This window comes from Oncorhynchus kisutch, linkage group LG12 (genome assembly GCF_002021735.2).
Source record: "Oncorhynchus kisutch isolate 150728-3 linkage group LG12, Okis_V2, whole genome shotgun sequence".
NCBI lineage: Eukaryota > Metazoa > Chordata > Actinopteri > Salmoniformes > Salmonidae > Oncorhynchus > Oncorhynchus kisutch.
Window position 1 is genome coordinate 22,253,559 of NC_034185.2, and position 16,714 is coordinate 22,270,272.

Here is a 16,714-nt window from a genome sequence, read left to right on the forward strand (position 1 = left end):
GTATGACATCAAAGGAAAAGAGCTCCATCTTACATTTATGTTGATTGATTATTTAGAAGAGGGTTTAGTATACCAGACCATTTGGCTGTTTACATATTTATTTGTATTGATCAGTGAATCAATTTCTTTTTCAGAGGTAAAGGTCCAGCAAGCTGCTACTCCTGCACATCAAGGTATATCAACAGTCTTGTCGGTTATTGATCTGAACAGGGGCGCAACTTTCACTGGGGACAGGGGGGACATGTCCCCCCCCCCCCTCCCCCCACATTCTGAAATGTCATTTTTGTCCCCCCCAGTTTTATCACTGGAATGTGATACAAAACGAGGCAAAAGTGTGCTTTAGGACCATGCGGATGCCTCCAAGCGGTCGGGTAGGCTGTTTGGAGTGTTTATTTAAAAAATTCACTTCTAAAACCAAAGTTGCACCCCTGCATCTGAATATTGAATAAATATAACGAATAAATAGTGACATGTAAATACAAAGATCTATCGTAAAGCTTAAAGCTGTGCATTCCATTTTACAGTAGTGTGCCCTTGTCTGCATTCATCAAAACCAAAAGAACCTGAAAGTGAGCCAGCGGAGGAAAAAGGTATTGATATACCGCTAATAGATCAATATCATGCATGGTTGTGGAGAAGTGAGAGCTGTTCATAACTAAACCCTTCATATCTTTACCATACTTTTGGCTGACCTTATTTCTGTGAGTAGGGCTGTGTTCCCCTATGGGTCAAATGTATTTGTATAGGACAACTATTGGAGTGATTCTTTCTGCTTAATATAGCCTTGAATGTAGAACTGGCTGACATAAAAGTGTCTTGTGACTTTGAGAGGATGCCTATGTGTAGTAGACTTAACAGCTTTTTCTGCTTCTGACTTATTGGGCTATTAGCAACACTTAAAACGTTGGTTTAATGATATCAGTGTTATAAGTTCCATTTATGGCTTAAATGTTATTGTAGACATACTAACTATCAAGTAATCCAAAGTCCATTGCTACAACTTGACCCATATGTGCTGCAGGGTTGCAGTGTTTCCACCAAACATAGGTTAATAAAAGTTCAGTAGTGAGTAACTCCCCAGTAACTCAATTTTGACTTATGGTTTGCGTTTCTTTGGTTTTGCTTCTCAAAGTCGCCATCTAGTGGAGAAGTTTAGATAAGCCATGCATTAGGGTGCGATTCTCTAATGGCTGGTATATATCTGTGTCATATGTAGCTAAACATGTCAAGAGGAAAGTAGCCAAGCAAGGTATGTTAGAGTCACTTTATCCTTCATGTGGTTAGGAATAGCAGCACAGTAGTGCATCGCTTCATGCTCCCCAAGGAGGGTGTTGGTTGCTGTTGAAGTAAGAGCTTATATAGAAGTAGAGAAATGAAAAGCCCTTAACAGGCCCTAAACAGCACTCTTAATGTGTAACTGCACCATATAGAAAGTACTGTAAACTGTGGTAATCCATGTATACTGCTGCGCCAGTGATGATGATCTCACTTTTGTTGCCTGCTGTATATTTATAGAAGCAGCTCTTCTATTAACATAACCATCTTAATTGCAATTTTGGAGAAAATGCTCAGTGGAAGTTTTCAGATAAAGTGTGGTTTGGTGTATTACCATGTTTGTAACTGGGAGCATGTGGAGACCTTAGAGAGCATGGCTGTATTGAACCTTGCCTCAATAGGCATAATACTGGCCCCTGCTGTTTGAAAAGGGGCAAATCTACATTGGTAACAGATATAGAGCCCTCAAATGCAACTCTGGACCTTGAAGCCAGTTCCACTGCATTCATTGTTCCTCTCTAATCAGAGACTGATTTAGACCTGGGACACCAGGTGGGTGCAATTCATTTAATTATCAGGTAGAACAGAAAACAAGCAGGCTTCAGACCTCGTAGGGTAAGAATTGAATGTACCTGATATAGAGTATGTATCTTACATCTATACATCTCTATACAATGTGTCAATGTGTTTTCTATTTGATAGCTCTATGCTAGATATGCACATGACATGAGCATTGCATGATACAGTATGCACTCTGAGTTGTTGACTTTGTAGTGTCTCAAGCATGGTGTAAGAGAAAAGGTTTAGGCAATCAAAATGAACACTGGTCTGTAACAATTTCATATTAGTTGAGTCTGAGAGTATTTTAAAATGAACAAATAATATACATTTACATATACAACTTTCTGACTTGTTTGACCATAACCATTTCCTCATCCACAGCTAAAAAGGCCACTCCTGACCGGAAGAGTATGTGTTGTGAAGCTGATATTTCATGTTGCTTTGAATGTAGCTTTGAAAGTAGCTTAGAGACTAGAGAGGTTTGATGAACCACTTCAATCTTAGTGCAAAGCTGTTCATCTTTAAAGGGGTACAGTCTTTAATTCACTTCCAGTTTGATCAGAAATCTTTTTAAAGTTAAAGATGAAACAGAGATTGAATTGTAGATTCTTGATGGTTTATCCGCTTCACCGTTTAGCCACATTTGTCAGAAGTAGTTAGCTGTACAGTATGATTATGCCATTTATAATCTTAGCTATTGACATTTTCAGTCATTTTTCTGTAATATGGTTTTATTTTAAAACAGCTGTACATTCAAATCAAATCAAAATCAAATCAAATGTTATTGGTCACATACACATGGTTAGCAGATGTTAATGCGAGTGTAGCGAACAGTGTAGTTCCGACAGTGTAGTAATATCTAACAAGTAATCTAACAATTCCACAACAACTACCTAATCACACACATCTAAAGGGGTGGAATAATATTATGTACATATAAATATATGGATGAGCGATGACCGAGAGACATAGGCAAGATGCAATAGATGGTATAAAATACAGTATATACATATGAGATGAGTATGTAAGATATGTATTAAAGTGGCATTATTAAAGTGACTAGTGATCCATTTATTAAAGTGGCCAATGATTCCTGAACGTGTTCTCTAAAAGTTTGGCATTCAGCTTTGACATATAACTACAGCACTAAGCAAGAATGTGTATTCAATGTTCTCTTGTGTCATGTATTCTGTGTTCATTTTCAGAGGCCCCTAAAAAGGAACCAGCGGTGAGAACTAAGAGAGGTACTGTTGGAAAACAATGTATTTTCTGTACATTTACTGTGTATTTCAATGTTGATAATACCTCATATTAGGTAATGCAGAAACATGCTGAAGGTAGTAGTTGCTCTATTTATCAATCTTATTGATATACAATCATATTGTTCTGTGATTTTTTTTTCTATTATAAAGAACGAGACATGTGCAAGCCAGTTGAGAACACAAAAAGGAGAGGTAGGACTAATCTTCCTCTTCAGCTTATTATCACATCTCTGAAAGACAAATGTTTCATCTTGAGGAGATGGTTGCAATTTTTTAATATTTCTTTAAGTTGAATGGCAAGTACAGTACAAGTTGAATGGCAATAGCCTACTATATTGTTTGTATTTGAAATGAAGAACAGATTTACACACAAGTGAAATGCTGTTTGCAAGTTATTTGAATAAAACGAAACGCAACAATGAATAAATAAAAAATATTCTAAGATTGCTTTGCCCCTTTGAATGTGTGGTTGAACATCTCTCTGTAACTCCTATAACAATGTCATTGGACCAGAGGTTGCAAGGCAATTGGAGTTGGAAGAGGCGATCAGAAAGAGAGGTACAGTATTTTTAAATACAGTACAGGCCCAAGTTGAATGACTTAGCTGTATATATGTATAAAGGATGTATAAACTATATATTCAATGATTTGTCAATGCCCCTGAGCAGTACAGTGCAGAACAGTACAGACTTCGATATAGTTTGATGGATACAGAACAAAATACTCAGTGATAAAAGGTATTATTTTCCCAGTGTCTTACAATTCATGAAGAAAGTAAATCGTCCGGTTTTAAACTGCCCAGTTTTATTGAATTCAAATCAGTCAAATATGTGTGGAGATCACCCTCTTCTCCTCGGTTCTCCTAGTATGGAGAGTAGGTCTTTAGAGTGGCTGAGGTGGAAAAATACTTCAAAGTCACCTATCAGATGTAACCCCGCTGTGCCATTCACTTTCCCTCCTTAGAACTCAGACTTAAAAAGGAAGAGAAGGAGAAGTCCACAAAGAAAGGTAACTCAGTCATGCATTAATTAAAGCTTTTTTTTAAGAGTCAGAGTCTGTACCAGGACTTGTGTCATGTTTGTCCAACACCTCATGTCTTTATTTCTGTCCTCTTTTCATCATATTATCAGATTCTCAACATGTAGATGCAGGGGTACCTGCACCTGCACCAGGTAAATGTCTTCTTCATGGTACCGTTCAGATAGCACTGTCTCATCTTAGGACACATTGCAATACGAGGGAACATCCAGTAGACAAGAATCAGACCACATTTTGAGTATGTTGTCTTTCTATCATGTACATTGAAACACTATTTCAAGCAACAGATTATTCAATACATTGACATTTCATAGCATGCATGTTCTGTATGAATGTGTGATGTTGTATGTTGTAGTTCCCACCTGTCAACCCACACCAGTCTACTGGCCATCATCACCTCCGGGCTGGTATCGTAAGTATGCACTAACACTCTGAAGCACCTCCTAAATATACTGTATAACAATAGTAATAATAATAACTTTATTATTTGCTTCATACATATTCATATCAGTGGTAATTGTTGTTCTGTATACTGCATGTCACTCTTCTATTACAGTAATAATACCATCCTTCATACATTCCTTAATATGTCCTGTATATGTCTACTATAATACGTTGTGTGTATGTTCCGTATATGTCCTGTATATATCCAGTATAATATGTCCTGTATATATCCAGTATAATATGTCCTGTATATATCCAGTATAATATGTCCTGTATATATCCAGTATAATATGTCCTGTAAATATCCTGTATATGTCCAGTATAATATGTCCTGTATATATCCAGTATAATATGTCCTGTAAATATCCTGTATAATATGTCCTGTATATATCCAGTATAATATGTCCTGTATATATCCAGTATAATATGTCCTGTATATATCCAGTATAATATGTCCTGTATATATCCAGTATAATATGTCCTGTATATATCCAGTATAATATGTCCTGTATATGTCCTGTATATATCCAGTATAATATGTCCTGTATATATCCAGTAGAATATGTCCTGTAAATATCCTGTATATGTCCAGTATAATATGTCCTGTATATATCCAGTATAATATGTCCTGTAAATATCCTGTATATGTCCAGTATAATATGTCCTGTATATGTCCAGTATAATATGTCCTGTATATATCCAGTATAATATGTCCTGTATATATCCAGTATAATATGTCCTGTATATGTCCAGTATAATATGTCCTGTATATGTCCAGTATATATCCAGTATAATATGTCCAGTATAATATATCCTGTATATGTCCAGTATAATATGTCCTGTATATGTCCAGTATAGTATGTCCTGTATATGTCCAGTATATATCCAGTATAATATATCCAGTATAATATGTCCTGTATATGTCCAGTATAGTATGTCCTGTATATGTCCAGTATATATCCAGTATAATATATCCAGTATAATATGTCCAGTATAATATGTCCAGTATAATATATCCAGTATAATATGTCCAGTATAATATATCCTGTATATTTCCAGTATAATATGTCCTGTATATGTCCAGTATAATATGTCCTGTATATGTCCAGTATAATATATCCTGTATATGTCCAGTATAATATGTCCAGGTTAATATATCCTGTATATGTCCAGTATAATATATCCTGTATATGTCCAGTATAATATGTCCAGTATAATATGTCCAGTATAATATATCCTGTATATGTCCAGTATAATATGTCCTGTATATGTCCAGTATAATATGTCCTGTATATGTCCAGTATAATATGTCCAGTATAATATGTCCAGGTTAATATATCCTGTATATGTCCAGTATAATATGTCCTGTATATGTCCAGTATAATATGTCCTGTACATGTCCAGTATAATATGTCCTGTACATGTCCAGTATAATATGTCCTGTACATGTCCAGTATAATATGTCCTGTATATATCCAGTATAATATGTCCTGTATATGTCCAGTATAATATGTCCTGTATATGTCCAGTATAATATGTCCTGTACATGTCCAGTATAATATGTCCTGTACATGTCCAGTATAATATGTCCTGTATATGTCCAGTATAATATGTCCTGTATATGTCCAGTATAATATGTCCTGTATATGTCCAGTATAATATGTCCAGTATAATATTTTCAGGTTAATATATCCTGTATATGTCCAGTATAATATGTCCTGTATATGTCCAGTATAATATGTCCTGTATATGTCCAGTATAATATGTCCTGTATATGTCCAGTATAATATGTCCTGTATATGTCCTGTATAATATGTCCAGTATAATATGTCCAGTATAATATGTCCTGTATATGTCCAGTATATATCCAGTATAATATATCCTGTATATGTCCAGTATAATATGTCCAGGTTAATATATCCTGTATATGTCCAGTATAATATGTCCAGTATAATATATCCTGTATATTTCCAGTATAATATGTCCTGTATATGTCCAGTATAATATGTCCAGTATAATATATCCTGTATATGTCCAGTATAATATGTCCAGGTTAATATATCCTGTATATGTCCAGTATAATATATCCTGTATATTTCCAGTATAATATGTCCTGTACATGTCCAGTATAATATGTCCTGTATATGTCCAGTATAATATGTCCTGTATATGTCCAGTATAATATGTCCTGTATATGTCCAGTATAATATGTCCTGTATAATATATCCTGTATATTTCCAGTATAATATGTCCTGTACATGTCCAGTATAATATGTCCTGTATATGTCCAGTATAATATGTCCTGTATATGTCCAGTATAATATGTCCTGTACATGTCCAGTATAATATGTCCTGTATATGTCCAGTATAATATGTCCTGTATATGTCCAGTATAATATGTCCTGTATATGTCCAGTATAATATGTCCTGTATATGTCCAGTATAATATGTCCTGTACATGTCCAGTATAATATGTCCTGTATATGTCCAGTATAATATGTCCTGTATATGTCCAGTATAATATGTCCTGTATATTTCCAGTATAATATGTCCTGTATATGTCCAGTATAATATGTCCAGTATAATATGTCCAGTATAATATGTCCAGTATAATATGTCCAGTATAATATGTCCTGTATATGTCCAGTATAATATGTCCTGTATATGTCCAGTATAATATGTCCTGTATATGTCCAGTATAATATGTCCTGTATATGTCCAGTATAATATGTCCTGTATATGTCCAGTATAATATGTCCTGTATATGTCCAGTATAATATGTCCAGTATAATATGTCCTGTATATGTCCAGTATAATATATCCTGTTTATGTCCAGTATAATATGTCCTGTATATGTCCAGTATAGTATGTCTACTACAATATGTCCTCTATATGTCCAGTATAATATGTCCTGTATATGTCCAGTATAGTATGTCTACTACAATATGTCCTCTATATGTCCAGTATAATATGTCCTGTATATGTCCAGTATAATATATCCTGTATATGTCCAGTATAATATGTCCAGTATAATATGTCTACTATAATATGTCCTGTACATGTCCAGTATAATATGTCCAGTATAATATGTCCAGTATAATATGTCTACTATAATATGTCCAGTATAATATGTCCAGTATAATATGTCTACTATAATATGTCCAGTATAATATGTCCTGTATATATCCAGTATAATATGTCCTGTACATGTCCAGTATAATATGTCCTGTATATGTCCAGTATAATATGTCCAGTATAATATGTCCTGTATATGTCCAGTATAATATGTCCTGTATATGTCCAGTATAATATGTCCTGTATATGTCCAGTATAATATGTCCTGTATATGTCCAGTATAGTATGTCCTTCTCAAACCTGACTGAAAATAATCTATTTATCTTCCAGTGCATCACATATTCACAGACAATCCATTCCCACCTACAACTATGACAGGTATTTGCTATTATTTTAATTATTTCCAATTAGGTAATTAATTGCTAACATTAACACTATTTAAATGTGTCTGACATGTCTGCAGAGCTCTGTGTTGTAATTATGGCCAGGAGTTCATCCTGAGCATATAACTAGACCAATAAAACCTCCGACCCCTAGTTACTAGGTTATCTACTTCACAGCCTTTTCCACACCCACCATTTACTGTACAGATTTAGGATCTTAATTTGAGCCAATGTTCTATAGCAGGAAAATAATATTGCAGTAACAGGAAATTAGAATTATTATATAGATTACAATTCATGTACATTTTTGTAAGGGTTGGTGCCTTTACATAAGGGAAAATCCACTCTGAAATTTCAAAGTGGAAATTGCAAACTTCAGAAGCCTTTTTTTAAACCAAAAAACAATAAACTACAAGTTTGAAATGTCCTTCATTGCAACAATGTTCTCCTGCAACAGGGTGATCAAATTAAGATTCGACATCTGTATGTCTTTATGTCCTTGTATAGGTTTCTAATTATTATCTCTTGGTAAACATGGATGTATTGTTAACAATAACCATTTTGAAAATACTAAAGATCTCCATCTTTAAGTTTCTCTGCCCAATGTTCCTTTATTGTCCTATTGTGTCAGTAGCTCCTCTAGTTACATTTCCCAGCAGTTTCCTGGTGTGTCTCACCGAAAAGGCCTTGTGATTTACAACTTAAAACAAACAGTAGACATATGCTGTACATTTTCTAAATAAATATCAACAATATGCCCTATATTATTTTAAAATACATTCTGTCTTATTAATGACTTTTATAACTTTACCAAGCGTGCAATGAAAAGACACTGTAATGGGAAGTTAATTGATCTGTCTTCCTGCTGTTTAACCTTATTTAACACACCTTGTTTTTTTCCTTGTGGCTCAACACCTCAGCTACTTTTTTCTCCTTGTCATCAGATGCCATTTTAATTGGCTAATATGTTTGATTCACATGTTTTATCCAAATTTGCATTATACACGAATGTACAACTTTTTTCAGCATCTCCACTGCATATTCCAACAGCTCATCCAACTCAGTCATTTTATCAAGCTCCTCCAGCGTATCAAGTTTATCAAGCTCCTCCAGCTCAACCAGCAGCTCTAGTTCAACCAGCTGAACCAGCACCTGCACCAGCTACTCAACCAGCTGAACCAGCACCTGCACCAGCTACTCAACCAGCTGAACCTACACATGCACCAGCTACTCAACCAGCTGAACCAGCACCTGCACCAGCTGAACCAGCAACTCAACCAACTGAACCAGCACCAGCACCTGAACTTGCACCGACAACTCAACCAGCTTCATGGACTCAAGGTAGTTATTCTCTCAGAACTTAAGCTCTAACTTATTTGGTAATATTTGAACTACAAGGTAATTTTCACTAAAGGGACAGAGTGCTTGCAAATCAAATGTATATTATAAAAGAAAATATAATAAAATGTGTGTATATTGCTTTTCCACACAGATAGACATAATACTTTGTGAGGAAAACAGTCATCTTCTGTTCTCTCCATGTAAATGAAAATGCTCATATCTGATGTCCTATTTCGATTTATTGACCCTTGATACTGTACTTGAAAGGATACTCTTAACATATGTTGTTTTGTCATTGAAGAACCACAGGCTCCCAAAGAAAAGCAGAAGGCTGGCATCATAAAGAAGGGTATGGACATATTGTATTGATTCAAAGGGATACACTTACATAACTTGTTCTTGTTTGATCTGAACACATTATTTTTTAACCCTCAGTTCCAAAGGAAAAGACCAAGGCAGCTGCCCCAAAGAAGGGTAAGAGACTCTCTACATACCAAATCATCCTTCACACTTACTGAAAACATGTACTGAATATATACTGTTATGCAAATGCACTCAACGGTAAGGGTTTCAGTGTTAGAAGTTACCTAAGGTAAAGGTAATATAGCTGCTTAGAAGTGTTACACCAAAGCACACACATCAATAAGATTTTCTACTGATATTATGTCAGTAATGTATTTCTTCCAGAGCCAGTGCCCCCTAAAGAAAAAGTTAAGAAGCAAGGTAACACTTTGTACAGTTGAACTGTATCATTACTTTCTGAATTTGAATACAGTTATTATCTCTTGCCTTGTATTCTAGACGCTGTGGTGTCCAAAGAGAAGGTCAAACCAGCTGTTGTAAAGAAAGGTACAGATTTTGTAGTGCATTATTAATATCATACTGCATGCTTGACTTTTATTGGAAGATATTGAGCATTTGATGATGTTGTCATTCCAGAAGCTGTTGTCTCCAAAGAAAAGACAAAACCTACCACAATGAAGAAAGGTACTTTATTGCATGTTGTAATAATATTACACCTAACATTAGCTAGCGAGCTAATGTTAGCTAGCTAATAGTATACTTTAACTTCAAATGTAAATGCACTCAACCTTAAGGGTTTCAGTGTTAGAAGTTACCTAAGGTAAAGGTAATATAGCTGCTTAGAAGTGTTACACCAAAGCATACACACATCAATAAGATTTTCTACTGATATTTTGTCAATAATGTATTTTTTCCAGAGCCAGTGCCGCCTAAAGAAAAAGTTAAGAAGCAAGGTAACAATTTGTACAGTTGAACTGCATCATTACTTTCTGTATTTGAATACAGTTACATAGTTTACATCTCTTGCCTTGTATTCTAGACGCTGTGGTGTCCAAAGAGAAGGTCAAACCAGCTGTTGTAAAGAAAGGTACAGATTTTGTAGTGCATTATTAATATCATATTGCATGCTTGACTTTTATTGAAAAATATTGAGCATTTGATGATGTTGTCATTCCAGAAGCTGTTGTCTCCAAAGAAAAGACAAAACCTACCACAATGAAGAAAGGTACTTTATTGCATGTTGTAATAATATTACACCTAACGTTAGCTAGCGAGCTAATGTTAGCTAGCTAATAGTATACTAACTTGAAATGAAAATTATTTTCTGACAAAATTAGAAACGTGTAATATCTGAAAATGTAGCTAGCTAGACTATCTTGCCCATATACATGGATGGACATTTCTCCCTCTCTGTCACAGATGCCATGGTTGCCCTTAGTTTGAAGATGTAAGCCATGGTTGCCCTTAGTTTGAAGATGTAATTTGGAGACAGGTGTTTTATACAGGTCTTTTTGACTCACTTTGCATATTTGCAATCAAACAGCAGAATTTTATCCATATCCTTAGCTATCATTAACCAATTCCACCAGGCATTCTACTGATTTCAAAACAAGTCAGAGCAAAAATTAAGCCATGAGGTCAAAGAGCTCCGAGATAGGATTGTGTCGAGGCACAGATCTGGGGAAGGGTACAAAAACATTTCTGCAGCATTGAACATCCCAAAGAACCCAGTGGCCTCCATCATTCTTAAATGGAAGAAGTTTGGAACCACCAAGACTCTTCCTAGAGCTGGCCGCCCAGCAAAACTGGTCAGGGAGGTAAGCAAGAACCTGATGATCACTCTGACAGAGCTCTAGAGTACCTCTTTGGCGATGGGAGAACCTTCCAGAAGGACAACCATCTCAGCAGCACTCCACCAATCAGAGCTTTATGGTAGAGTGGCCAGACTGAAGCCACTCTTCAGTAAAAGGCACATGACAGCCGGCTTGGAGTATGCCAAAAGGCACCTAAAGACTCTCAGACCATGAGAAACAAGATTCTCTGGTCTGATGAAACCAAGATTGAACTCTTCGACGATGAATGCCAAGCGTCACGTCTGGAGGAAACCTGGCACCATCCCAACGGTGAAGCCTTTACAACTGGACTACCGACGTTATCTGCCCGAGGGAGTTATCCGACTGGCTCCTCTGTCGCGACGTTACTGAACGCCCATCTTCGGTCCGCTAATCGTTAGCTGTCTTATCGGCTGCTATCTGAATAGACCTATCGGAATATTTATTATTTTATTTTATTTTATTTTTTCTTGGGCCTCTATAACTATATCTATTGTTTGTTTTTTTGCGAATTGGATTGATCCCCTCTACCACACGGAACCCCACTAATCCTACCGACGGAAACGCACAAGGTGGCTAAAAACAGACCTCCATCCTATGCTAGCTTGCTACCGATGGCACGGCTAGCTGTCTGAATCGCCGTGACCCCAACCAACCTCACTACTCACTGGACCCTTTTGATCACTCAACTAAGCATGCCTCTCCTTAATGTCAATATGCCTTATCCATTGCTGTTCTGGTTAGTGTTTATTGGCTTATTTCACTGTAGAGCCTCTAGTCCTGCTCACTATACCTTATCCAACCTATTAGTTCCACCACCCACACATGCAATGACATCTCCTGGTTTCAATGATGTTTCTAGAGACAATATCTCTCTCATCATCACTCAATACCTATGTTTACCTCCACTGTATTCACATCCTACCATACCTTTGTCTGTACATTATACCTTGAAACTATTTTATCGCCCCCCAGAAACCTCCTTTTACTCTCTTTTCCAGACGTTCTAGATGACCAATTCTTATTGCTTTTAGCTGTACCCTTATCCTACTCCTTCTCTGGCGATGTAGAGGTGAATCCAGGCCCTGCAGTGCCTAGCTCCACTCCTATTCCCCAGGCGCTCTCTTTTGATGACTTCTGTAACCATAATAGCCTTGGTTTCATGCATGTTAACATTAGAAGCCTCCTCCCTAAGTTTGTTTTATTCACTGCTTTAGCACACTCTGCCAACCCGGATGTTCTAGCTGTGTCTGAATCCTGGCTTAGGAAGACGGAATTCTGACATTTTCATTCCAAACTACAACATTTTCAGACAAGATAGAACTGCCAAAGGGGGCGGTGTTGCAATCTACTGCAAAGATAGCCTGCAGAGTTCTGTCCTACTATCCAGGTCTGTACCCAAACAATTTGAACTTCTACTTTTAAAAATCCACCTCTCTAAAAACAAGTCTCTCACCGTTGCCACCTGCTATAGACCACCCTCTGCCCCCAGCTGTGCTCTGGACACCATATGTGAACTGATTGCCCCCCCATCTATCTTCAGAGCTTGCGCTGCTAGGCGACCTAAACTGGAACATGCTTAACACCCCAGCCATCCTACAATCTAAGCTTGATGCCCTAAATCTCACACAAATTATCAATGAACCTACCAGGTACCTCCCCAAAGCCTTAAACACGGGCACCCTCATAGATATCATCCTAACCAACTTGCCCTCTAAATACACCTCTGCTGTCTTCAACCAAGATCTCAGCGATCACTACCTCATTGCCTGCATCCGTAATGGGTCAGCGGTCAAACGACCTCCACTCATCACTGTCAAATGCCTTCCTAACCATGTTAAATAAGCATGCCCCATTCAAGAAATTTAGAACCAGGAACAGAACCCTTGGTTCTCCCCAGACCTGACTGCCCTTAACCAACACAAAAACATCCTATGGCAATCTGCATTAGCATCGAACAGCCCCCGTGATATGCAGCTGTTCAGGGAAGCTAGAAACCAATATACACAGGCAGTTAGAAAAGCCGAGGCTAGCTTTTTCAAGCAGAAATTTGCTTCCTGCAACACTAACTCAAAAAAGTTCTGGGACACTGTAAAGTCCATGGAGAATAAGAACACCTCCTCCTAGCTGCCCACTGCACTGAAGATAGGAAACACTGTCACCACTGATAAATCCACTATAATTGAGAATTTCAATAAGCATTTTTCTACGGCTGGCCATGCTTTCCACCTGGCTACCCCTACCCCGGTCAACAGCACTGCACCTCCCACAGCAACTCGCCCAAGCCTTCCCCATTTCTCCTTCTCCCAAATCCAGTCAGCTGATGTTCTGAAAGAGCTGCAAAATCTGGACCCCTACAAATCATCCGGGCTAGACAATCTGGACCCTTTCTTTCTAAAATGATCTGCCAAAATTGTTGCCACCCCTATTACTAGCCTGTTCAACCTCTCTTTCGTGTCATCTGAGATTCCCAAAGATTGGAACGGTCTTCCCCCTTCAAAGGGGGGGACACTCTTGACCCAAACTGCTACAGACCTATATCTATCCTACCCTGCCTTTCTAAGGTCTTCGAAAGCCAAGTCAACAAACAGATTACCGACCATTTAGAATCTCAGAGTTTCAGAGCTGGTCATGGGTGCACCTCAGCCATGCTCAAGGTCCTAAACGATATCTTAACCGCCATCGATAAGAAACATTACTGTGCAGCCGTATTCATTGATCTGGCCAAGGCTTTTGACTCTGTCAATCACCACATCCTCATCGGCAGACTCGACAGCCTTGATTTCTCAAATGATTGCCTCGCCTGGTTCACCAACTACTTCTCTGATAGAGTTCAGTGTGTCAAATCGGAGGGTCTGCTGTCTCTATGGGGGTGCCACAGGGTTCAATTCTTGGACCGACTCTCTTCTCTGTATACATCAATGATGTCGCTCTTGCTGCTGGTGAGTCTTTGATCCACCTCTACGCAGACGACACCATTCTGTATACTTCTGGCCCTTCTTTGGACACTGTGTTAACAACCCTCCAGGCAAGCTTCAATGACATACAACTCTCCTTCCGTGGCCTCCAATTGCTCTTAAATACAAGTCAAACTAAATGCATGCTCTTCAACCGATCGCTGCCTGCACCTGCTCGCCTGTCCAACATCACTACTCTGGATGGCTCTGAATTACGTGGACAATACGTGGACAACTACAAATACCTAGGTGTCTGGTTAGACTGTAAACTCTCCTTCCAGACCCACATCAGACATCTCCAATCCAAAGTTAAATCTAAAATTGGCTTCCTATTTCGCAACAAAGCATCCTTCACTCATGCTGCCAAACATACCCTTGTAAAGCTGACCATCCTACTAATCCTTGACTTCGGCGATGTCATTTACAAAATAGTCTCCAATACCCTACTCAACAAATTGGATGCAGTCTATCACAGTGCAATCCGTTTTGTCACCAGAGCCCCATATACTACCCACCATTGTGACCTGTACGCTCTCGTTGGCTGGCCCTCGCTTCATACTCATCGCCAAACCCACTGGCTCCATGTCATCTACAAGACCCTGCTAGGTAAAGTCCCCCCTTATCTCAGCTCGCTGGTCACCATAGCATCACCCACCTGTAGCACGCGCTCCAGCAGGTACATCTCTCTGGTCACCCCCAAAACCAATTATTTCTTTGGCCGCCTCTCCTTCCAGTTCTCTGCTGCCAATGACTGGAACGAACTACAATCATCTCTGAAACTGGAAACACTTATCTCCCTCACTAGCTTTAAGCACCAACTGTCAGAGCAGCTCACAGATTCCTGCACCTGTACATAGCCCACCTATAATTTAGCCCAAACAACTACCTCTTTCCCTACTGTATTTATTTATTTATTTTGCTCCTTTGCACCCCATTATTTTTATTTCTACTTTGCACATTCTTCCACTGCAAATCTACCATTCCAGTGTTTTACTTGCTATATTGTATTTACTTTGCCACCATGGCCTTTTTTTTGCCTTAACCTCCCTTATTTCACCTCATTTGCTCACTTCGTATATAGACTTGTTTATACTGTATTATTGACTGTATGTTTGTTTTACTCCATGTGTAACTCTGTGTCGTTGTATGTGTCAAACTGCTTTGCTTTATCTTGGCCAGGTCGCAATTGTAAATGAGAACTTGTTCTCAACTTGCCTACCTGGTTAAATAAAGGTAAAATAAAAAATAAAAAATAAATAAAGCGCGGTGGTGGCAGCATCATGCTGTGGGGACATTGTTTATTGGTAGGGACTGGGAGACTAATCAGGATCAAGGGAAAGATGAACGGAGCAAAGAACAGAGAGATCCTTGATGAAACCCTGCTCCAGAGAGCTCAGGACCTCTACCTGTGGTAAAGGTTCACCTTCCAACAGGACAACTACCCAAAGCAAACAGCCAAGACAACACAAGAGTGGCTTCGGGACAAGTCTCTGAGTGTCCTTGAGTGGCCCCGCCAGAGCCTGGACATGAACCCGATCAAACATCTCTGGAGAGAACTGAAAATAGCTGTTCAGCGACACTCCCCATCCAACCTGGCAGAGAAGAATTCGAGTAACTCTCCAACTACAGGTGTGCCAAGATTGTACCGTCATACCCAAGAAGACTTGAGGCTGTAATCATGGCCAAAGGTGCTTCAACAAAGTACTGAGTAAAGGGTCTGAATACTTATATAAATGTGATAATTCTTCTTTTTTTCATAAAATGGCAACAATTCTTTTTAAACTGTTTTTGACTTGTAATTATGTGGTATTGTGTGTAGATTGATGAGGAAAAAAACAATTTCATCAATTTTAGAATAAGGCTGTAACGTAAAACATTTGTAAATAGTGAAGGGGTCTAAATACTTTCCTAAGGCACTGTATACATTTTCCTTTAAAGGTTGTTCAGTTGGTGAAATTATGTGTTTGGTCTGTGTTCTTTGTTTCAGAGGTTGTTGTTTCCAAAGATAAAGCTAAAACAACAGCTGCCAAGAAAGGTAACAAATATATTTAGTTGCTATGGGATTCACAATGCAACATTGAGTTGTATAAATATTGTATTTTGAATGATGAGCATATTATATATTTTCATTGTTTCAGAGCCTGTGGAAAAGGACAAAATAACTCCTACGAAGAAAGGTAACAAGAACTTACATCAAGTTATTCCAGTTGATGAATTAACATATATTCTATCTGTGGATATAT

The 16,714-nt window shown here is 38.0% G+C and overlaps 1 protein-coding gene across 26 annotated transcripts in view; it reads left to right on the forward strand.

Annotated features, from left to right (window-relative positions):
- The window catches only part of LOC109900709 (triadin), a 70,471-nt gene that overhangs the window by 32,475 nt on the left and 21,282 nt on the right, over nucleotides 1-16,714 (forward strand). For 20 of the 26 annotated variants that reach the window (XM_031837145.1, XM_031837144.1, XM_031837143.1 and 17 more), the window contains 21 exons: nucleotides 135-173; nucleotides 525-590; nucleotides 1,217-1,249; nucleotides 2,218-2,244; nucleotides 3,042-3,080; nucleotides 3,249-3,290; nucleotides 3,612-3,656; nucleotides 4,062-4,106; nucleotides 4,229-4,270; nucleotides 4,492-4,548; nucleotides 7,986-8,033; nucleotides 9,065-9,379; nucleotides 9,681-9,728; nucleotides 9,815-9,853; nucleotides 10,181-10,228; nucleotides 10,319-10,366; nucleotides 10,600-10,635; nucleotides 10,722-10,769; nucleotides 10,860-10,907; nucleotides 16,459-16,506; nucleotides 16,610-16,648. In XM_031837145.1, the coding sequence (XP_031693005.1) occupies nucleotides 135-173; nucleotides 525-590; nucleotides 1,217-1,249; nucleotides 2,218-2,244; nucleotides 3,042-3,080; nucleotides 3,249-3,290; nucleotides 3,612-3,656; nucleotides 4,062-4,106; nucleotides 4,229-4,270; nucleotides 4,492-4,548; nucleotides 7,986-8,033; nucleotides 9,065-9,379; nucleotides 9,681-9,728; nucleotides 9,815-9,853; nucleotides 10,181-10,228; nucleotides 10,319-10,366; nucleotides 10,600-10,635; nucleotides 10,722-10,769; nucleotides 10,860-10,907; nucleotides 16,459-16,506; nucleotides 16,610-16,648 (1,200 nt within the window). The remainder of the gene's footprint in view (nucleotides 1-134; nucleotides 174-524; nucleotides 591-1,216; nucleotides 1,250-2,217; nucleotides 2,245-3,041; nucleotides 3,081-3,248; nucleotides 3,291-3,611; nucleotides 3,657-4,061; nucleotides 4,107-4,228; nucleotides 4,271-4,491; nucleotides 4,549-7,985; nucleotides 8,034-9,064; nucleotides 9,380-9,680; nucleotides 9,729-9,814; nucleotides 9,854-10,180; nucleotides 10,229-10,318; nucleotides 10,367-10,599; nucleotides 10,636-10,721; nucleotides 10,770-10,859; nucleotides 10,908-16,458; nucleotides 16,507-16,609; nucleotides 16,649-16,714) is intronic. The other 6 variants (XM_031837125.1, XM_031837141.1, XM_031837128.1 and 3 more) reach the window with 6 other exon arrangements.